At 37.7% G+C, this 24,706-nt stretch overlaps 1 protein-coding gene across 1 annotated transcript in view; it reads left to right on the plus strand.

Annotated features, from left to right (window-relative positions):
• Positions 1-24,706, plus strand: part of Hacd2 (3-hydroxyacyl-CoA dehydratase 2) — a 70,932-nt gene that overhangs the window by 10,805 nt on the left and 35,421 nt on the right. The window contains exons 2-5 of the mRNA XM_089094050.1: positions 4,712-4,828; positions 9,025-9,138; positions 11,688-11,805; positions 20,841-20,945. Coding sequence (XP_088950176.1) covers positions 4,712-4,828; positions 9,025-9,138; positions 11,688-11,805; positions 20,841-20,945 — 454 coding nt within the window. The remainder of the gene's footprint in view (positions 1-4,711; positions 4,829-9,024; positions 9,139-11,687; positions 11,806-20,840; positions 20,946-24,706) is intronic.

Below are 24,706 nucleotides of genomic sequence, written 5' to 3' on the forward strand. Positions count from 1 at the left end.
CATCTGGGTTATTTGTATAAATGCTTCCAGGATGCAGTTTAGGGCTTCTTCCAGTTCAATTGTAAGAGTGTCATCAGCTCTTAATACACTCCCCAAGTGTGCACAGTTATCTTTTTTTTAGAGCCTTTAATAGCTTAGTATTAGCTTTATCTGATTCTATACTTCCATAGAATTTCCTCTGTGAGATCCTTTTTGCCCTCCTTATTTGTTTTTAAAGAGTTTTTGGCCTTCTAAGTATACATTCCAATCCTTGGGAACGTTTCTTCCAATAGCTATTCTTAATAGTCTTTGTGTAAGTTTTTAATTAAGTTCCAAAGTCTACCAAATATTCGCCTGAAACCCGTCCTCCACTGGCGTTAAGGGGGTTGCTTGTTTGAAAGCCATATTCATGTTTTCTGTAAGTCCTTTCGCCACCTATCCAGGTCTTCCTCAGTCTCTTCAATAATATGAGGGCAAAATTGCAAGTTGTTTAGCCAGCACTGTATTATAAGTGAGCCAATTCGTCTTTCTTATATCCCTCGTAAGCTTTCTATGCTGTTGAGATATATCAACGTTAAATCTCATAGGCAATAGTCTGAGAATTATAGAACATTCTTCGCATGCAATTCTTTTACCATGTTTTCATGTTGTGAAGTGGTCAATTTAAATCAACACTTTCTTTCTTCTTCTTGTTACGAAAGCGGGAAGCAAGCCCTGGATGCATCAGGCAGGGCTCTACCCAGCTAGAAACTCCAACAGCTCTACACCCTTCCCATTTGCATTAGTGCTTCCCCACAAAGTAGGCTATGGTTTGTGTCAAATGATATAATTACAGGAATTCTTTCATCTTTACAATATTCCACTAGTTCCACCATTAAGATTTTTTACCATTACAAGTTACAACATCTCTAGAACAATACTTAGATAATTTCCACCTATCAATATTTCTTGAATCATAAATACATGATCTGGGCACAGTGCTTACCTCATCTTGGACATGGACTTTGGCTCCTTTGATTCTCCCCATGATTTTTCAAATGATGGCCCGGGGTTCTAGCACCATTGCTATGAATGTCTAAGCTTCTGCCAGTAACCTCCCTAGATTATAAGAGGCTGCCTGACAGAGTTGCAGATTGATCTGCCAGCATTCTAGCCCTGTGGCTTGTGTGCTGGTATCATTTCAATTCATATGTTTCTGGAGAATTCTGCTTTGTCCTCCCCTGGGGTGGACTCTGCGGTGATAGTGGGAGACAGAAGTTCGGTTTCTCTATTTTTCTGAGCCAGTCTGAGCCAATTGCCACATGGAGATGTATTTTTTCCCTCCTTGACGTGGATGTTGATTAACTCAATTTACTCCTTAGAAAGGAAGTGATTACAGGCCAACAAATGGCCTATCAGCTTCTCTGGTGACCGGAACCTTCAGATCCTAAATGGAGGGATTTATCTTGAAGGGGTATCTCTCAGGGTCAGAGCTAGGTATCCCTGCTCCAAACTGTTCACCACCTCCTTGACCCATGATGCTGTCTGCTCATCTTGGTATCTAACCCTCACTTTGCCATCCGTTAATCCCGTTGCGGCAAAATCAGGACCAAAGCCCAGATTACCCTCTAACTTTGACCTCAACAGCGTCTATTAGACAGACAACATCTTTCTCCTTAAGGGACTGCCAATTGCACTTGATGACCTTGACAATAATCACCCCTACAGCGTTGGCAAAGTCCCTTTTCTCTTTCAATGCCCTAGAAGTCTCTTCCTCCTCTCTACTTTGAGGCGTCGTTTTTCTGGAGTACCTCTTGTGGTTTGAGGCAGATTGCCTCTGCCCCTTTTTCCCCCTTTGGTTGAGGGAAATCGCTGGCTGGTAACCTCCGCCCAGGATCCTGTAGAAAATTCTCCTGCAGGCTGGCCGTGTACAACCGCCTGACTTCCCTCCTTTCCCTTCGTTTCCTCTTCGTTCCCAATGCACCTCTGTCAATTGGGCTTATGTCAAGTTTGACCCCAAATCGGGCTCATTTTCAAGTTCTGCGAGAGATCAGCAGCTCTCGTCCAGTGCGTTCTTCTCCCCTTTAAAACTTTGCTAGCCCTCCAGAATTTCTGGTTTCAGTCTACGAGATATTTTCTACATGATAGTTTCCAGGGACTCATTGCTGCTTTGCAGCAGCTCCTCCTCATCCACACTCATGGTTTCTACTGATGGGGATGTACAATCTTTGTTTTTACTCAGGCTTTCGATATTTTCCATCTGATCAAATAAAAAAATTCTCTTTCTCTTAGTTTTTGACTGCCATTCCAGGATCCCATCTCGCGCCCAAGTGTTTGTCAAGCTTGGACTAGGGCGCGTCCTCAGAGGAGCCCTCCCCCCGCCCCACACACCCTCAGCCATCCTTACTTCTTTGCCATCTAGTGCCTATTGGGTGCATACGAGATAATTCACCATCTGAGAGGGCAGTCGCCTAAGTGGCGAGCTCATGGTCTAGGCCTCTCCTCAAATGGTGGCCTCAGACACAGAAAACCGAGTTTTATCCCCACACACTTCCCCTCAACCATGGACAAAATAGGATTAAGGAATGCACAGTATTGGGGGTGGCTTAACTTAGCTGTATCAGGCCCCCATCCAAGGTCATAAAGGTGGAACTGGCTCTGAGGATTAGGGCCAGCCAAGAGACCCAACTGGCTGAGATGCAGGAGGGAGCATCTGACTTTTGTTAAAGAACGTGTACTATTCCCTGTGTAACAGATGTTTCTGGCCTTGGCCTTGGAGTACTCATCCGTCACCCCCCACCATTTGTGGGTCTGGGTTTTGGGTCCTCTCAATCACCCTCCGCTGTGTCTGGCTCCAGGCTTAGGATCATCTCCATCACCGTCCAGTATCCTTAGCCCCAGGCTCAAATTTCACCTGGTAGGCTCCAGACTCTGCTACCAGTCCCAAACAATGTATATCCCAAGACCAAAACACCATCCCCCAGTACCCACTAAAAGCCTGGAACATTCTGGGGAACTATGGGAAGGTGGCCACCACTACCCTCTTCTCAGGGGACCATTAAGGCTCTGAATCCATTCCTGGGAGTATTATTCACCTAACTCATCTACTTCCCAAGATCAATAGAAGCCCCTAATCTAAAATTTGGCTCGAATTATATATACCGCATGAATTTTCCTTCTGCATGTTGCCCTTAATGTTGCTTCTTTGCTGTTAAATTAACTTGAAAAAAAGTGATAGTTGATGACCTATGCTATGAAAAGTTTGTGGAGTATATAGAATTTGAATTATATATTTGAACACTAGGGTAATGGAGGTAGAGTAAACTAATGTGCTTTTAGGAATGATATAAGTAAGTTTTTTTAAAGTAGTTTTGATAATTTTATAGTGTTTCCTTCTGAGGGACCAACCACTAAATTAGTACCCAACTGTTCCCATTTCAAAGGGCTTTTGATAAACTTGGAAAAAAAAAAAACTTTCAGAAATAGGTCTACATCATACATAAGACCCAAGAAAGTGCTTTAAACCTCCTAAGTTTTCTAAACCCTGGTTTATAATATTTTGGAAGCATGTACCTTAAATTCAAACAAAATCCCAATATGTTTTAAAATTCTGCTCAAATAATTATTTGGGTATTACCCCCATTGTCTGGGCTCTTAGACAGTGCCTTATCTCAGATCAAATATTTTGATATGTATCTGTTGTAGACATGGACAGTAAGCTTCTAATCTTGGATATGATGTAGATAGTTGAGGTTGGCTGATGGTTTGGACAGAACTAGTTAGGTTTGGCTGACGACAATCTAGGCTAGGAAAAGAATCTAAAATTGCTAGTGTTATATATGGTTGAAATATTCAGTTTAATTACAAACTTGACTAAGAAAATTTAGACAAATCCAGGAGAGAAACAATTCACCTTCTAGATTTAAATTCACTCACTTCCTTCTGGACATTGGAAGTATTAAACCAGGACTGGTATAATAGAGGTTTTACATTGATTTAACTAGTGGAATGGTGACTAGCTGTTCAACTACTGGGTATTTTACCCTATTTTTTTTTAAACCTAGATTTAAAGAAGCAGAGGCTAAACCAAAATTAATGAAAATATAATTTTTTTTCAATGAATAAGACAGATGTGACCTGTCTTCTATGAGTAAAACTTACAAAAGCCTACATAAAAAATTAGGGTCAATATATACATAATACAAGGATCCATAACTGATATAAAGACAACATGAAACGTACTACTTGTTTTTTTTTTGTATGCTCTTTCCAAATATACTAATTAAGACAGTTGGAAATGCACCCTCTCCCCACCTTATGGTCTAATATGTAGCCCTAATAATGTATTTTCGTCATTAGATCTATGCAATCATACCTTCTAACTCCTATATTAAACCAGTTATCTTCTCAGTTTGCAATAAATCTCCATGTGTGATTGAGAGCGTAATTTATCAAAATAATCTTCGAAGTGATTTTAAAAAGCTTGTAATAATGAAAGGAAACGTGATAATCTGATTAGTAGAAATATCCTGGATATTATAAAACAAGAATTTCGTTTTAGCTCTTGGCCCTCACTCTCACAGAAAGTTGAAAATTATTCTTTTAGCTAACCATCAAAACTGTTAGTTAATATAATTTCGTCTATTGGCTGTTCTGACCACTTCTTACTTTTTGTATAATTTACAACGAATATAAAGCTATTCCAAGTTTTTAACTAATTTATTATTGAATTTATAAGTATCTCACCTTTTAGGATGAAAATGTTGTGCTTCTGGAAGACTCATTAAAATTTGAAGCAACTGGATTTGGTGCTGGTGGCTTAGACAAATACGCATTTCACTTCAGTTTCCTCGAGTCCATAAATCCTAGTGTAAGTCAATAGTTGATTAAACGATCAGAACTTTTACGGTTTAAATCTCTTTCTTAGAGAAATTTTTGTAACTGTTCAGCAAGTCAAGAACATCAGGGATACTGTACAAAATTAATAATCCATCAAAATGTGAAATTCCTTGGTAGGTACATCGCAATGGGAGAACTTATACGAACAGCGGTGAATTTTATTTGGTGGTGGTGGTGGTGGTGGTGGGGGGTCTAACAATACAAATAGCACATTAATACAGATTGCATATTCGATAAGTATTTATTGTAAATACTTACTCACATTTTCGTGAGAGAGCACTTAGATTGAGGTCAAAACTAAAATTAGTTTGAACTGTATAGGGTTTGAACTGTATAGAGTTCATACAAAACACATTAACGGTCAACGTACTTGTCCCGTCACAAAGAATAATTCTGCTTTTATTCCTAGGATTATGCTTTAAGTGCTGATTTCATTCTGGACTTACAAAGGATCTCTAACCAACTTTTGTGCTGCCACTTCCTTGTCAAATACCAATTACTTGTTAAAGTTAAAAAAAATTCAGATACCTGAGTCTTCGAGATGATCTGCTGTCTCTTATACATAGTAGATTAACGTCACCTGGGTTTGACTGCGTATTGCAAATTCAACTCAATATCTTTCTATTGAACTAAGAATCCCACTGTATCCGTGACTGTTGATGAATTCTGAGTGAAAAATTTGGGCTCCAAAGATTGAGTTTCACAGTCCTATTCTCAATATTACAGTGGATAATTTATGCTCAAACCAGCCCTCTTTCAGTATTCTACCACCACTGGTTTGAAAGGATCACCCATGAAAAAAAAATAATAAAACCTGCAACCATGACTTTTCTTCTTAGGAGAATACGAATTTTGATACTTTAGTAGACTTCAAATTTATGCTGGAGTGTTTTCCAATACATTTTGTTTCATGGTGTAATTTCAAGACCGCCTCTCTTTCTGGCTTTGTTTCCCCCATTTTTTTTTTAAATGATGCGAATTTTCTTATAGTAACAGCTTTTCTTGGGTACGAAATCTTGATGAATTTTGCATATTTCGAAGCACTATCAAAAACAGATTCTCTTGTATACATATTGCTAAATAAATACGTTTTTTACACTCTCTGTTATTTTTGGCACAGGTTGCACTTTACATCCCCTTTTTTTGGATTTGGCAAAATTCTTCGTAAGTTTTGGCTAAAGCCAAAAATAGACTAACAAAACCCCCCCCCCCAAAAAAAAAATGTACAGGTGCATGTTAGAAAAATTAGGGGAAAATGAAAGGGATACATTTATCAAAGAGTTTGTGGTAATGATCTATAAATGTGGAGCAACTCGACCCAATAGTTACCGAAAATTTAAAAATGGAATTTTGATAACAATTGAATTGGTTTTTTATTCTGATTTCAAATATATAAATTTCCTTAAGTTTAATGTTGCCTACCAAAAGCTGCGAGCCTGACAAATTTGCCTGATTTTCGAAAAATTGGAGAAGCACCCCCAAAAAATAAAGCGATCTTAATGAAAATTACGCCATCACATCCAGCATGTTAGAGAACTCTACTTTAGAGGTTTCAAGCTCATGCCTACAAAAATGTGGAATTTTGTATGTTTTGCAAGAAGAAAATTGCAGATGCGTGTTTTTTTTTTTTTTTTTTTTTTTTTTTCCAGGGGTGATCGTACCGAGCCAATGGTCCTGGAAGACGGTGAGATGGCTCATTCGAAAAGAAACCAAAAATTCCAGTGCCCTTTTTAAGTGACCAGAAAGATTTGGAGGGTAACTAGCCCCCCCTTCCACGCCCTTTTCCCCCCTCAAAAAAAAACTTTTCGCATGCTGACCAAAGGTCTGCGTTGTGCAGGTACCGATCTCCTGATTCAATGCCTTCGGCCGGGAGAGTAATGCGTGGTTGGGGGCAATTCATCCGACGCTTCCCTTTTCCCCCGATCAAAATGAAATCCGATCAAAATTTTGAGATAGCCATTTGATTCAGTAAGATTGAAAGGTCCAATGTCTCAACCTTTGAGGGTGATATGACCCCCCATACTTAATGAGGAAAGACCTATAAGTTATGCAATTTGTCAATTGTTCACATATTGTATTTGTTATTAAGAAATATACAGGATTTTTGTAGGCAGAATTTTCTGCGGGGGGGGGGGGGGGATATTTTCTATGGGGAGGGATTTTTCAAAGGAAATGTTACAAAATGGAGGGGGGTAGGGTTTTTTCTAGAATAATTTGAAAAACGGTAAGAAATTAAGTAAAAAGAAGAACAAGATCCTCCAGAGCCATTGCTGGTGCATACGGTGTTGACATTAAAACTTAAAATGAGCAGAAATTATTCTGAATATGAGGGGGTGGCCCCCTCCTCAATTCCTCCCTGTTTACGCTAAAGTTTGACTTTTTCTCTCATTTCTTTAAAAAACACTGCTCAAACACAAGGGCTGTTGAGTTTGAATGAGAAGTATTTTTAAAGAACTTCAAGATTTTAGCAGAAAGAGCGAAGGATTCAGGAAGGAGCTGCTCCCCTCACATACGGAATAATTTCTGTTCGTTTTAAGTTTTAATGTTGCTCCTTACTTTTAGTTGAAATAACTTGTGTTTTTTTAGTTTAGCTTAATTGTTAGAAAAAGATTGACTTTAGGTTGCCTAATGCAGAAAGGGAAATAAGATTAAAGAACGCTCAGAGGGTACTGGGATTCTTTCCAGTACTGGATATTATATCACGGTAGAACACACTACTAGTAGGGGGCATTTAAAAAAAGGTTGACAAATAAATAAATGAAACATAAAAAATTGAAAAGGGAGTAAAATCGACACAACCAAAACTAAATTTGAACCATTACTGAAAGAAATAATAAAACTTTAGAATAAACAAAGAAAAAAGAACAAATCTGCAATATTAGTGAAACCTCAACTCAACATAGAAATGAATGAATATAAGCTTATTCATCTTGAATTTTAGATTTATACAATTTTTTTAGCGTCTTTTAGTTTCTCAGTGGTAGAGCATTGTCCCTTCCTTCTTCTGTCGTCTTTGGTTATGACATATACGTAAGGGCGTACCAATATTCGGATTAACCAATCTAATAACATTTCGGGCTTCTATGGCATGGAGATCAGCATAGGCTTCCGTCGATGAAGATTCTTAATAGTTGGCCTTCTTTTAAGCCTTCAGTATTTTTGTGCATTGACAATAGATTGGGCTCTTGACTCTCCCTATTTTTTTTTCTTTTGGCAACTTGTAGACGATTAAGTTCAGCGTACCGCCACGCACCTTTATATCGAAGATTTATTAGTTATGAGTGTAGTTTGTTCTTGAACCTCAACTTTTTCACACAATACAGTAATTATCTCATCCTTAGCATTAGTGGACAGTTTAAGTGCATTGAACCGAGCTATCAACATCTTTTCGGCATGTCCAATAATTTGCTTAACCACCTGATCAAACACTGATTTTGATACAGCCGTGTTTTGTTAACGTTACCATAATGTTAGCGGTAAAATTGAATACTTTTTTTTTGTAAAATCATTAGAAGAACTTTTACGGAGGACAAGGAGGACTTATTCCAAAGGCTCTACGCTTCGAGTAAATCACGTAATATCCAAATGTTTAATTAAAATTCCAGCTCTCTCAGGAATTACCCAATCCAATTAAAAGCGGTTAAACAGGCATGCCTATTGCCTGAATGAATGGTCAGTTTGCACCTAGTGTACCAAGGACATTGAAAATGAAATCTGATTGTTTGAATTGGTTATAAAAAGATTTCGATATGCAGTAATGCTATGACAGAAGTGGGCGTCAAAGTAAAAAAAGAGAAACCTGGTGGCAAAATCAGCAAAAATAAGCTTTAAACAAATGGCCACCAAACAGTTTGAATAGATGTCACTTCCCTCTGCAGGTGTAATTGATTTTGAGTTCGTTAATGTCTGAATTTTGTACGGGTGAAAAGTGTTGTCGGATTTGAAGAATAGGTTGTGCTTGTTTATTTCCACGGTTTAAAGTGGCAAAACTGACGAAAATGGGAAACTGCACTAAAAACTTCATTATTTTGAAACATGTTTTCAGGTACGGAAAGATTTAAGATTGTTCAGGGAGCAACCAAAGAGATTTTATTTCAATGTGCAAAGTAGGTGTATGCAATTTATGAAGACAGTCACTGTTTGAACTACTTTTGGATTTATTTTTAGAAAAGCAAATATCGAGCAACAGACAGACAAGTGGAATTTTCCCTAAGAAAAGAGAATTGCGGAAAATGGTGGAAAAGATTAACAGAGGAATCACTGAAACTGCCATGGCTCAAGGTGAACTCTTCTATTACATTTATATTTTACACTTGTTTCAAACAGTTCATCTTAACCTTTTAGAAATCAATTCTAAGGGTAATTACGGTAAAATATAAATAGACGAGCTTGCTATGTCAACATTACTGCAAAATTTAACTTTAATTTCAGAAACGAAAACACCACCCCTTACGCAACTTACGCGACTTACGCGAAGTCACAGCTAAACAATTGAAACCATTCATAATTAATTAATTCATTAAACCCAGTGTTGATACTAAAGGTGACAAGTTTTCGTAAGGAAGTGACACAGCTTATGTGTTTACTCAGACTGTCGATTGGCACAAACTCACAGAAATTAGGAGGGGGGATATCTAGTAAAAAAATTGAATTGGTTCTAGAAAACTTTTCATGTCGTGACTTGCTGTGGGACTCTCTCTTGATAGATAGGTTATTATCCAGAAAAAAAATGCATTCTTCTGAAAACTGAAATACCAGCTGTGCCAGATTTAAAGCTTTGACGCTTGTAGGCCTAAGTGTTTTGTCAGTCCGTTTTTACGACATTTTCGGGGAAATTTCCGAAAATTTGGGAATATCCCAGAAAATTCGGGGGTAGTGGAAGCACTGAACAAAACATAACTGATGAGCCAAAAATTATGAAAGAGAGAGGTGATACCGATACTCTCAGCTGCCATTCTTGGGAGACATCTGACTGTTTATAAGGGGCAACGGTATTCCTATATTGTTCTAAAATCACTTCTGTGAATATGCAGCGCGGCGGCGGCGTGCACCTGGCACTTTGACGATAAACCACATCAGTCCAGTTTTGTTAAGAAAAAAATTAATGATAATTTATTGACCCCCTGGCGTTGTGCGCTCCTAGTCCTGGGTCTAGTGAGCCTATTGGTAAATCTGGGCCTGAATACCAGTAATGAATTTGCATATGTAAATACTTGTTTTTCAATCCTGCAGATTAAGGAAAATCACAATTTTCCTTAATCACAAGGGATACATTTATCAAAGAGTTTGTGGTAATGATCTATAAATGTGGAGCAACTCGACCCAATATTTACCGAAAATTTAAATACAATTTTTCATTTGGGGTAAAGATACCATTAATCTAGGCGTGAAACATACGAAGCTAAAATGCAAGGTGCTTTATTTTGCAGCATCTAATTAGGTTTAATTAATTAAATTGTGGTAGATTATTCAAAGCCTTAGAATATATGAATAGGCTGAGTAATTGAATGGTCCGGATTATGGAATGCTTATGAAAGAGTAAAATTATTCATAATTATAATTTTGACGTCTTCTACGTCATTGCTATTTTTTAATTACCAGGGCTGCCAAGGGCAGACTGCTCTGGAGATGGTCCTATTTAGGGGCTCTCTGCCCCCTAAAATATGGGGAACGCCAGTGAAAATTAAGTTGGTAGGTCATAGTATTGGTTAATTATTCGAAGCAACAAAGTGTGGGTTGAGTTTAGATGTACTGAATGTTTACAGGTTAAAGCAGGTATGTGCGCAGAAGTTGTTTTAGAAGGGGGATTCAAAAAAAAGGATAAATAATTTCAAAATGTAGAATTTTGGAAAAAAAAATGAGAAAACAACAGAATTTTGGGAAACAGCCGAGCCCAGAGAACGCCATCCTGTATCGGATACAAGGATTGAGTTTTCACTGGATTGTATTTGCTGGCTTTGATTTTTCTTATTCTGAGATTTTAGTAGATGGAATTGTGGCCGGGTAAAATTTTGCGGGGGTTGAATTTTGCGTGAGTTGCGTCTTGCCATGTTGAATTTTACATTGGTTGAACTGTAATTTTTTTCTCATTTCCTTGGGATCGCTAGATAATTTAAAACTTAGTGAAACTAAAATGTGTTTGAAGAGCCACAAAACTAGCAGTTTTGGGAGCAAGGTTCATGTTGTTGGGAATCACAAAAATATCATGTGATTAGAAGAAAATGTAAAAACGAGACTACAATCTTAAAATACTCTCCAATAAACTTGCCAATGAAAAGCGCCAAAGCTCTAGGTAATTGACCGGCTGAATATTTAAGTTTTATGTTTGGCAAACGTTTGGTGACATAGAACTTTCATTTAATATTTGTAATTTCTGTTTAAACTGCTAATTTATGTAAGTCATTTGAACTATTAATTTTTCAATAAAGTTTATTTTTTACAACTTAAAATGTACCTGGGAACGACCCAAATTGGATCAGGCATGTATTCTTGGGACCCAGCCCCCAAAAATCTAGGTCTCTGCCTTATTTCTATATCTTCCTTCAATTTTCATGTTCGTTTTGTGTGTTAACAATATTGCGACATCCAGTTCTGTTATAAAAGTCAAAACGCCTTTTACAGTGGCAATAGAAGTAATGAAGTGGTGCAGAGTAAATTAAAAAAGGCATATTAAAAGGTTAAGATTTTTATAAGGTAATAGTAGAGGGTCTTTCTACAGTGAGTAATTTGAATTTCCGCTCTCATCAATTCCTCATCTTATTTATCTTTAGCCAATATAAAATTTAGTTGGAATTTTAAATGTGTGTTTGGTATTTTTTTCTTTTTTTTAGATTGACTTTGACAAATGGAAGAGCCCAGAAGATTTTGAAGAAGAAACCCGAGATATTCTACAAGATAGGCCAGATATTTTGAGACAATTACAGGAAGATGAAGAAGTGTTTGAACCAAGTAAGACTTATGATTAGGATAATTTGACTTTTATTTGAGACAATTAATTACAGTAAGAAAGTGATAGGATTATACAGTTATCGTTTTTAGATTTTCAAACATGTCTTTCCTGTGAGTGGCGGTTCTTGGACTGGGCCGGGGGGGGGGGAGGTGCTCCCCCAGTTTTTCTGACATCTGACATTAAATTCCTTTTATTATATATTTTTTATACTCCTATAAATTACTTTGCCCCCCCCCAGGATTTTGAGACCTAAAACGGCTACTGTTTCCTGCGATTACATAGTCAGAAGTTCTGAAGAGAGATCAACAATGAATCACCCGGGTAACCTTTGTTTAATTTAGAATCTCAACTGATGCTATTTTCGGATTAACTCTGTGTGCCTTCAAGTAAGAATACACAATATAATGAAAAAATCGTGATCTTTTCCTCTTTTATACAGTGAACACAAACATTTTCTACTTTTAAGTTCGACCTATTTAGTTAATAGGTGGCAAAAATTCAGCAGGGTTTTCGTGACCTTCACTTTCGTTAGCCTTTTTCTTGTATTGCTAAAAGCTTGTAAGTAAAAACCTTTAAGTGAGATAGATAATATATTTATTTCACAAAATTTCCATCACAAGCTCCAAAGGCCCGAATTAAAATCTCGGGATAAAAAAAACAACCAAAAAAACAACAAACTGAAGAAAAAAATAAGTATCAAATGAAAGATAAAAAAGACTAGTTAAAAAACATTAAAAAAAGTAAATTTAAACGGATCATTTAAAACGTTAAAAAGGAAATGTGTGAATATATACAAAAGTAATAAAAAAAAAGAGAAATACGGGATGTTCTATTAATTTTTTCAGCAATCTAGTAGACAAAAGTTTTTTTTTCATATCTGGAGGTAAAGCAGCGAATCGGGGACAATATAGAAACGGGTTTAGAAACAACCTAAGGTGGGCGGAATCTGGTTGGGGAGTGTCTTTGGGGAAAAGGCTTTCAATGCTAGGGTTTTTGTTATTGTATTTTTGAAAAACGGTGGCATAACGCAACTCCTGTACTCAAGCGTCACCAAACTTAGTATTTTTAGAGAAGGGGATATGGGACCTTACCTGCTTTGAAAATTATTCACAGGGCTTTTTTTGGATGGATTCGATTTTGTCTTATTCTTCCGGGGAGGTGCCAGGGTATCAAACTGACAAGTATATTCAAGATGAGGATTGAAAAGGGAAGTATACTCCTTAAATAGTGGGAATTGGACGCCAAATTTATTTAGGAGCTTAAGGAGGGAGATAGACGCATTAGCTCTGTGGATGATATTTTTAACATGAATAATATCCCACCTTAAATTTTAAGACATTGTGACGCCAAATAATTATTGGAGAACACAGAAATCTCAGGAGGGGTAAAGTTAATAAATAGGGGGTGAGGATTTAAGGAAACATATTGGCATTATCTTAGACCGAGAAGGGTTTAACCTCATGTCTAAGTCCAAGGCATCATGTGTAATGTCACTGAGGATGCTCATTAAATTTCTGAAGCAGGGTTCAACAACTGTTTGGTCATAAACAAATCTTTACCTGTCAGAAATTTTTTTAGCGAAGTTATTGATCATAATTGAAAAAGGGAGGGGGACCTAGGAGAGTACCTTGGGGTACTCCCTTGTGGACACGGAGGGGATTGGAATGATGACTCTGGTCTTTGACTTCTTGAGATATATTTAGTAAGAAAGAGACAACCAATTTGACCTGGGAAAAGTCAATATTGAAGTGAGTGACAAGTTTCTCAACTTATCTATTATGGTTAACTCGGTCAAATGTTTTTTCAAGATCGATGGGAATTAGATTAAGCCAGGAACTAGGCTTATCGAAAATTTCTCCAATGTAGTCGATAATAAAAACAAGGTAATGGGAAGTAGAAGTGGATCTGAGGCTCCCAAATTGCCTCACGTCAGTAAAAGGTAGGATTTTTTTCTTTTAACCAATCTGCAAGGAATCTTTTATGTAGTTTCGAGAATATAGGAATCAGAGAGATAGGGCGAACACCTTCAAAACTAAGCTTTCTGTCTTTCTTTTTTAACGGGGTTATGAATTATGTTTCCATATTTGTCGAAATTGACTGAATCTCGTTGAAAAAGACAGACAAGGGATTTGAAAGAAAGTCACTGAAAGCAATAATAAAAGAAAATGGGATATTCAGAGGGTAAACGTTTGTTTTCCTTAGTTTCCATTTTTCTTCGATCTCGACGGAGAAATAGAGGGGAAAGAAGGGGGAAAATCTTCAATTGGTAATTGATAAGACAATGCTGGAAGGCTTTGGGCCATGGAAGCGAAGAACCTGTTACGGTTATTAGCGGTAACTTCTCGGGGCTCCATAGGTTGAAGTTAAGCTGGTTAAGACTCCTGCCACACAACTTTTTATCCTTGGAATGCCAATTTTTGGGTTTATTATCTGATCAAGCTGGTTCACGAACTTTCCTTTTTAGTGTTTTTCTTAGTTTATTAGCTTCATCCTGTTTACCGTTTCTGAAAATATTTAATTTATTCCTAATTAGTTTTTTATGGGTTGATTAATAAAGGGTTTATCACTGGAGCACTTTTTAAATATTTTTTTTCGGGGAAAGAAACTAGATATTTATCATTCAGTTTTTTGTGGAAAGTAGCAGTTTTTTCATCAAGATTGTGTAATTTGTAAACCTTGGATCAATTCTCAGTACTCAGTCATTTATCAAAAGAAAAAAGGTTAGGCTTGTAAAGAGGGCGGCAAGAGCCATTAGTTATTGAGAAAGAAGGCTTAAAGTTTCAAAATGACGGAAAGATGATAACTCCCACCCAATAGGAGTAAAGCTGAGGGGGGACTGTAAAAACTACTCAAATTAGTTAGAATAGCATCAAGAGAGGTGTTTCCCTTAGTAGTTGGTATTTTAACTATTTGGTTCACTTTGAGAGATAAGAAAATTGAATACATCTTATGGTCATTGGTGTCGCCAGCTAAAAGAAGTCCAACATTGGGATTCTTATTATTAATACAATCCGCAATTGTCTACAATTGCTAGATAAATTTGCGTTTTGGGGCAATATTTTGGTTTGGCGTGTAATAGAAGACATCTATTGCAATAATATCTAAGGGATGGGATAGCACTTTCGGTCGGATACTTAGCTAAGGAATATCGTCATGCTCGGATAAGCTAGGAACTGAATTAATTTTGGAGTAAAGTTATCTCTAAGTAAAACCAAGACATCACCACCTTTTTTTCCGAGTGGGGGATCTGAAGGACGGAGCTTAATAAACCGTGAATATTGTGCCAGATCAAGGGACCCCGGATCATGGGACTGTAGTTCTGAAACAGATATAACGTCAATTTGATTCAATTCTGGTAGCACCTCGAGTTCGGTAAGCTTGTATAAATAAAGAATTTTGGTGCTAGTAATTAAAAAGTTAGGTAATTTAAAATGACTTGGGTAAAGCGACAGTGGATGTGTTTGAGTAGTTCTTGGGAAGGATTTTAATGTTGAGTTTTGGGACCTCAGAAAGGCAAGGTTAAGGGTGAAATTATCTAGTTTCCTGAAAGGTGGGGAAAAGGACAAGGACATGGACGCAAAGCGATCACGAAGGTAAAACTGGTTTCCGGTTGAAGGCAAAGGAGCTACAACAGCTATGAATAATGACAGCTATGAATAATTTTCATAGGCAAGAACTCTCAAACCTGGTGGTGGGGGGGGGTGGAGGGTCGCAGATGCTTTCTGTGCTACCCACAAAAGCTCGGGCCTTGAACTTACCCTCCATCACGTCTGATACATGTGGGGATTTACACGATTTGTCTATACGTGATAAAACAGAACAAAGGTCAACATGATCAAAACCACATATCAGACATGTAAACAACCGAATTTGTAAAAACCTGCACTGTTTACAAAATATGCAAAAAACGTGATAAAAGTGTAAATAGCGACGAAAACCACACTGCTTTTCCATCATAAACAACAAGTAGAACAATAGGGAAATTTTTTATTTATATAAGACACTGGAATGCAACTTTAAATGAATATTTCGACCCTATATCCAGGACTCGTCCTCGGCAAGATAAAAGAAAAGTAAAAACAAGGAATATAAAAGAACTCACATTAAAATACAATCTTTAAAACTAAAATATTTTCTCAAAACAGTCCTAACTTTCCTGAAGTAATGATGCAATAATGATGATGTAATGATGCCTAACTTTCCTGAAGTAATGATGCTAGGACGGTTTTGAGAAAATATTTTAGTTTTAAAGATTGAATTTTAATGTGAGTTCTTTTGTATTCTTCGTTTTTCTTTTTCATTTGTTTTGCTGAGGACGGCCCTTGGATATAAGGTCAAAATATTCATTTAAAGTTGCATTCCACTGTCTTATATAAATAAAAAAATTGCCCTATTGTTCTACTTGTTGTTTGTGACTAAAATGGTTGCAAATAGCATTTTCTTTTCTGCTTATTCTTACGTTTCCTTTCTTTTCATCTTTCACTAGTTTCTCAGAAATAATAAATTCATTATCAGATGCATAAGATTATCAATAACCTTGTTAATCCCGAGGGATTGCTCTCTCAGAAAATATGTACACCTGATGGCGCGTCCAAAGCGTGGCCGAACTGTGCCAAGTGCTTTGGGGACTGTGCCAAGCGTGGTAGAAGCGTTCAGCACATGCACCGATCCGAGATGTACACCATGTGGTGTGAAGTCAGCGTCCCCTCGATTAATCCTTACAGCATTCGTGTTGTTATCTGCTGACAATTTATGTATAGAACCGAAAGTCATTCTACAATTTACGTACTGAAGAGCTTGATTCGTTGCCATAGTAGCAGTAAGTATTTTTAGCTCCTGGGATTTAGAACAGTTGTTGCTAGAGTTACTCAACTCCGATACTTGTTCTTCATGTGTAATAACAATTGCTTCATTGTTTTTAAGTCATTTTGTAATTTGGTTATTATTGTCTTAAGGCTCACTTGATTATTTTGTAGAGTTAATAACTCATCTTGCGTCACAAGAAAATGGAAATTACCGGAGTTAATATCTTTACTGAGTTTTAATTTTCAAATCCCTTTCGTTGAGATGTCATTTCTCTTTATTAGATTATTTACGAACATGTAAATTTTTTTCTTTTCAAATCAGCTGTCGCTGCATTATGAGTTGACTTATTCTTAAATTGTACATTCCTTGCAGGTTCTTCTGGCTGTTTAATATACTTGTCACTGTCAGCACAAGGAGGGGGGAGGGAGGACTTGGGTAGCTTAGTTTTTCGAAACTGACTTTGGGGTAGTTGATTTTGCACCAGACTTTGGTGAGCACCGTGGTACTTTAGAGCCAGAGGGTCGAGAATGTGGTCTTATATGCGTTTCAGAACCATGCTCAGAGGAAGCGATGTAAACAGAACCACTCACCACATTATTTTCTCTTCTCAATTGATATGCCTGCACACTTGGAAGGAAACTATTGTTTACATCGACTGCACTAAACCGTGTCACTAGCAGCACGTAATCTAACCGCCAGAACACATTTGTACTTGATAGATTTTGACATATTGCCAAAGTGAAAAATTATCCTGTTTATCTAGCTCTGAAATGGTCAATGGCTGGAAAGAAGTCATTGAATCTGCATACTTCAGTAGATTGTGAAAAATTGGTTTTTATCCAGTATATTAATACACAGCTAAGTTCTACTAGGTCTTTCTTAAGGTTTGTTAGAAAATTGAAAAAAAGAAAATCCTTCTGCTGTGTGTCAGGCAGGTTTTTCTGACAAATATTAAGAAGGACCTGTTAAAGCTTGGCTAAGTATTTGTATACTGAAAAAAACCTATATTTTCCTCCTTTTATTGATTTCTTTTACTCTATTTATTTATCTATCTTTTCTTTGGCGAAGGAAATATTATAAATTGAAATAAACTTATTAATCATTAAATTTTGAACATTTGCAAGTTTGGAATATCGCTTGCCTGTCTTTATGTGCATTCTTGTTACAGCCTCTATTTTTATGTTAAATGTGGCAATTATGAAATCAAATGTACATTAGTTTGCTCAGTAGTGCAAATGGAGGCCAATTCCAGACAAGACATTATAAAAGAAGCATATAATTTCATTTTATTTTTTGTATCAGTGAAGACTGAGTTACAGGTTATGACTTTATAGCCTTCCTGATTTGTTTAGATATGTGAGAATGAAAGTTCGGAACGGAAGTTAAGTTTTTTTTTGCAATGGATCCCATTTTAGAATTTTAAATTTTGTAGGTTTAGTTTTTGTTCTTTTTTTCCAAATATTTTAACAACAGTGTTCCCTTATCTACCGCTTTTACGAATGTCCGGATCAGTGCAAGACTGAAAAGCATAGAGGAGATGTGCTTTGCTTAATCTTACAAGTGTATCGAATTTCTCTGTTTGATCAATAATTTCATCAATTAGACGGGGTTGAACCGGGCTCGGGTTGAACCGGACACTCTCAATTACTGTGACATTAATTGGCGAGAAATTCCACGAAAATTAGTAAGAATGCCATTTAACCTTCATATCTCAAGCAAGATAGTTTGGTAGACTGATCCTTTCAGAAGTTAAACTGCAAAACTATTTTAGGTAAGTAAATTCTTGTCTGGAACCTTGCTCTTCTTTTAATGCGCTTTTTCCAGATGGCTTTCTCTTTCGGGTCGTGATAGGGGGGGGGGGGGGTGATGATTAGGACATTTTTTTTCGGGTTGAACCAGACGGTGTCCGGTTCTACCCTATATAGGTAAGAGTAGATGATTAAAAAAATAATGATTTTTTTTTGTCAACAAACCTGGACCAAGACTCTTCAAATTTTACCAAAACAATATTTACCCAGATAACATAAGAGAAGAAAGGTTGCTTGTGGATTTCAACACCGTGTTAAATTTTTTTTCTCTATCTATCTATCTATCAATCAATCTCTCTATCTCCGTCTCTCTCCCTCTCTCGACTCTTGTAGTGTTAAGAGCAGTTGATTTTTTTTTATTTCTTTGCTTATGACTCTGTTTTTTTTAATTCCCAGAAAGTAAAGGCGAAAGACTCTCAGAGACCGTGATCCACATCACGAAAATGCGAGAGAGTTGGTCGTAGCACATTTAGGAACAAGGAGGTCAATCCGAGCAGCTGCAGCTCACTTCAAAATGAAGAAATTGTTCTTCTAACCTTTCTACCACATTGTTCCCTCCCAACTCCAACCCTTAGATATTGATGTTCTTGGTCCTTTCTAGAGTGGTTTCAAGCTAAGGTTCAATGAATGGCTCGAGTTAAACCCTGAAAGAAGGGCGTCTATTCCCCAAGTGGCTGAGCTTTGTCCTACGCCCTACCTAGAAAAGTTTTCTCTGACCAATAAAATTTCTTCTTTCAAAAAGGTTGGAATCTGGCCTTTCGATAAAAATATGCTGGGTGAAGTGTATTTCCTCCCGTCTAAAGTGATGGGTCGACTTATTCAAGATTAAACAAGATCAAATCAGGCAAATGCAACAGCCTTGGAACATGATGAAATTTGCCAGTCCGGGGCCAGGGATGATATTTCTACAATTGGGTGACCAACTGGCCCTAGTCCTGCTCCCAGGCCATCTACCGCAATGCTAGTTTGTCACAATAACCCTAGAAATGATTTGACCTTTCCCGCTTATAGAAAGTGCTCACGGAAGCTCTCGTAAGAAGAGCGAAACTGGAAGAACTGGGATAATCACGGACACCCAAGAAAGGAAAGAGATTGAGTCGAAATAGGATGGAAAAGGAGATAAAAAAACACCCCAAGGAAATGCCCGCGGTGAATCTCAAGCTGAATGAGTAATCTGATTGGGATCATTGGTGAAGAAGACAACCGTGATGATCAGCCGTTCAACCCTTCTTCCTTGTCAGTGGGAGATTACGTCCTTGCTAAGTTCCAGCTAAAGAAGGCAATCCGCTGCTACGTTGGATTAGTTCAGGATATTGCAGAAGCTGAAGCTATCATCAATTTGATGCGAAAGAAATGCGAAAAGTTTGTCTTCCCTGAGTTAGAACATGTTGCAAGTGCAGATTTTTCTGATATTTTCCAAAGTCTGCCAAAACCTTTATCCTGTGGAGGATCCAGCAGAGTGCTTCACATCTTCCGCTTTGAATTTGATTTCTCACCACACAATATCTCTTAATCAACTAAGATGAAGATGTTCTGTTTTCTTTTAAATCTTGATTTCAATAATTTTGTTCAGCTGTATTCAAAGTAGAGAAACTGTTTTATGGAAGAATTTAGTGTTTCTATAAGACCTCAAATAGATTTTTGGCACATTTTAGCTTGTCTGGTTCAAGGTTCACCATGTCTGAACCAACCTGCCAGATGGGGTTAGTTCGGACACTAACAGAAAAATATAAATGCAAATTTTGATAAAAATTTGAATAAGAAAAATTGTGAAAAAAATCTCAAACAATCCTATTCTGATAGGTATCTAGAGAACATCAAATTTCCATTTTTCTTTCATAAACAAATGAGATATTTGGGATTGTCCAATTTTTTCCGATTCAGCCCCGATCCCCCTAATGATTCTGCAAGTTTTAGTCTTTACCATTGGAAACGCGTTTATATTAAGCATATTCCAGAAGTTCTATTCAATTTTTTTCTTCTTTTTTTTTATAATTCTTGATACATTCTATGATTGGTACTCGTAAATGAATACAGACAAGGTTGTACCCACGATTTTTGTTCGGGAGTACAAAAATCTTAAAAATACACATGGAAAATTTGTTTATATACAATTTTGTTACGTTTTTACGAGTCAGACAATTTTTTGTAGGGAGAGGGTTAAAACCCGGTAACCCTCCCCTGGATACTCCCTCGTATACAGATAGTACTGAAGGCTTTGAAATTAATTCGTAGTCGGAGCTTCCATTGAAAACGTTGCAGAATCATCCACAGACTTAATCCCTTCCCAATGTTCAAAGCTCAGCCCTCGGCCTTCTGTGAAGTAAAAAGTCCTTCTTCTCATGTGTCAGGTAATACAGTAAATTTTGTGCGCATTATCCGGAACGTGCTGGTTTATTCAAAGATTTCTTGTTTTTTAGTTAACTATCGCCAAGTTTATTTGTTCGTCTATAATCTGGCTCAGTTTATTGGATTTCTGTACATATTCGTAGTCATGATGATAAATTATGCCAAAAAAGGACCAGGTAAGTGATTTCTTTTATCATTTTTTAGTTTCCAAGATATTGAAGAAATATTTTAATTTAATTATAAAGGAATATTTAGTTATTAATTAGTTTCCGACGCGAAATATCTGGTTGAGTATTTAATTTATAGACAACTAGTTAATATAGGTCTTCTAAGAATTAACAATCGGGTAACTTTTAAGGCTAGCTCTCAGGCAATACAAATTTCATGTTAAAGAGGTTTCATTTGCATCAGAAGTTCTCCAGAATACCCCTTCTGGTAAAACGGTTTAAAATGTTAGACCAAAGAAGTCCGGTCATTTGAGGCAAAAAATGGGTTCAAATTCGGTATGAGAGATAAGAAGCTTTGAATACATATACATCTTTATGACAGCGGTCAGGTATAGTTTTGAGACGTGGACACTTCAAAAGGAAGAGTATTTTCCCAACGAATTGTCTAAGGATAGTTTTTAGTACCAGTTTGACTGACCGTATGTCAAACAACAAGCTCTTCGACAAGTGTAGTTCTATCCCTCTTTCTAGGGCAAAAAAAGAAAAGGTCGAAAAAGGTTTTACGAATGAACGAGGACAGATTGCTCTTTCTGGCCGCCCATCTTGGACAAAACGATAAGCAGGTAGTGCGCAAATTTGGTGAGAAGAAGTCATAAGGAAGGACTTAAAGGAAATTGGAATTCCATGGAAGGGGATAAAGTATGAAGCTCTGAATTGATTAGGGCGGAGGAGAAGCGTGCGCAGAAAGCGCACAGATATTTCTTGGGTTAGATATGTCTTTGGGCCAGAAAAAATCTGCCTTTGGAGTACTTCTTAATAAAATTTCGTCGAACCTTTTTGTTATGCAGCATATGCAAGATGGCTGCAATAAACAAGAAATTTTTACAATTCGGTATTTCAAGTTGATAAAACAGATTGTCAACGAAAATCCTATGCTATTGACAGTGTTGTTTTTATGTGAGAAAAGTTACAAATTGGTATTTATGTTTTTTTTCATTAACCAGTTGGATTTTTTTTAGTTTGTAATTGACGCTTTGATCTAGATTTGTTTTCATAGCCTCATAACGTTTTCTTCATTTTTGTGCATTAGGTTAACTCGGGGCAAATTTAGATGCATTCTTTATTCTCTTCACTATTAGGCACATTTATTGTGAAGAGAGTTCCTTTTTTTAGGCGATGGACGTTTGATTTCCCCCATGACATGCATTTGTTCTGCCACTATTTGGACATTCTCTGTATCCTCTTTACTATTAGTCACACTCATTACGAGTTTGTTTGCACATGCACAAATGTATAAAATATATTTTGAGCATTTTATTTTGTTTATTGGAAAGGGTTGCTGGCCACTGCGAAATTGTCAATGGCTTTTTGCCAAACAAATATTTTGAAGTAGGAGGAAAGTATTTTTGAAAAGTAAGTGGTTGGATGTCGTTGGGTATTTTGTATATAGTAATGTAACAGAGTGAAATGTAAGGGATTTTGCTCACACATTTTAATTAATATATCTAATACTCTTATTAGGAAGCTTATTGACAAGTACTCACCTGCGTATGCAGCCTGTCCCTCGCCTGCGTATGCAGCCTGTCCCTCGCCTGCGTATGCAGCCTGTCCCAAGCCAGGATAAAGAGGGAGGGTTGGGCTGTGGGCTTGCGACCCACACCTAGGACCTGAAGAACCCGCTGTCGGGGATAATTCTAACTGAAACCGAAACATCAAGTTTGAGCCTTAGATTTTTGAACCTCCTTTTGATGACGAGCTCTGCAAGCCCACGGACAAGATTTATGAATGCGAAACAACACCTCAAATTTGGTTTCTGGAACGTCCGCACAATGTCTCAAGACTCCAATACTGAACAAGTGCTAAGAGCACTGAAAGATTACCATCTTGACCTTCTGGCTGTGTCAGAAGTTCGATGGCTAGGATCTGGATCTAATAAACTGGATGGAGATGTAACCATTATATACAGTGGATCGCAGCCAAAGTGTGAATACGGAGTAGCCCTAATGATGACAAAACAGACTTCCCAAGCTCTATTACATTGGATACCGGTGTCACCTAGAATCCTGAAAGTCGGCTTCATCGGTGCGCATGCGAAACTGTCAGTAATAGTATGCTACGCACCCACCAATGATGCCACCGACGAAGCAAAAGACGAATTTTACAGAGCTCTCAACTCCGTGGCAAACGACATACCACGGCATGACATGGCATGTTTTCTAGGAGACTTTGACGCGAAAGTAGGGAACGACCATTCGTTTTCCCCTGAGGTTCTCGGAGAGCATGGCCTGGGCCAGCGAAACAAAAACAGAGAACTACTTATCGATTTCGCGCTCCTTAACGACCTAGTAATCGGAGGTACCCTATTTTCTCATCGGGATGTATACAAATATTCTTGGATATCTCCCGATGGCCATACCCGAAATCAGATTGACCATTGTCTTTGGAGCAGGAAGTGGAGATCAAGCCTACTTGATATAAGGGGATATAGAGGAGCTGACGTTGGCTCAGATCATAATCTGATGGCAGCAAAAATCTGCCTCAAATTGAAAAGAAATAGAAAAGCAAATAAGGCTCCCTTAAACCCAGTCTTTGACTCGGAGAAACTGAGGTTGAGAGAATTCAACCAAGCTTTTAAACTAGAGATGCGGAATAGTTTTGAAGCCTTGTCTTTACTAGATGATGCTGATAGCAATCAATACTGGGAAAGAATAAAGTTGTGCTTTCACAATGCCGCGAAAGCCACCATTGGGTACCGCAAGAGCCCAAAAGACCAGTGGCTATCTGACCAAACATGGGAACTCATTGAGACAAGAAAAAAAGTAAAAGCATCACTTATCCAAAGACAAACCCCCGACCAACAGATCCTCAGAGACAATGAATACAGAGCCGCGGATAAAGAGGTAAAGAAGAGTGCCAGAAAAGACAAGAGAAACCTGCTGGAGCGAAAAGCAGCGCAGGCAGAAGAGGCGGCGGAGAGAGGTGATTCAAGAACCGTCTATAACATCACTAATGAGATTACTGGACAGAAATCCTCTATTCAATATGGACCAGTAACAGACACCGCGGGTATCCTGATAACACATCAGTCTGACATAAACGAAGTTTGGGCCAGTCACTTCGAGAAGCTGCTAAATAGACCTCCACCAGAGGATCCCCCAGAGATCCCAGCAACAACACTGTTTTCCTTAAATATCAGCCCGGATCCGCCGTTATCCACTGAAATTATAGCAGCAGAAAAGAAGCTGAAAAATGGGACGTCGCCTGTCGAAGACCGTATATCGGCGAAAAGGATCAACGCGACTGTTATGACCTGCATCAAGTTCTGGACAGCGTTGTTCGTAGTAATCTGGACGACCACCAAAGTACCTTCAGATTGGAAACGCAGCACTCTTGTGAGGATCTTTAAGAAAGGCGATACGTCCTTCCCAGGCAACTGGCTAGGAATCTGCATGCTTTCCATACCTAGCAAATTTCTGAGACACATTTTACTGCAGAGAATCAGCTTGCAGCTCGACAGACACCTTCGCGACAAGCAACCTGGATTCAGACCGAACCCTTCATGTGCAGAATTGATATTCACCCAACGGCTATTGACGAAAGAAAGTAGAGAATGGCGCTCTAAAATCTATATGATATTCATCGATTTTGAGAAGGCATTTGACTCAGTAGACCGCCAAAGTCTGCGGAAGATCCTACTGCATTACGGAATCCCTGAAAAGATAGTCTCACTGATTGTTGGGTTTTATGAAGATAGCGAGTGATGTGTAAAG

This window comes from Artemia sp. Qi Xiang Cuo, chromosome 9, assembly GCF_049724085.1.
Source record: "Artemia sp. Qi Xiang Cuo chromosome 9, ASM4972408v1, whole genome shotgun sequence".
NCBI lineage: Eukaryota > Metazoa > Arthropoda > Branchiopoda > Anostraca > Artemiidae > Artemia > Artemia sp. Qi Xiang Cuo.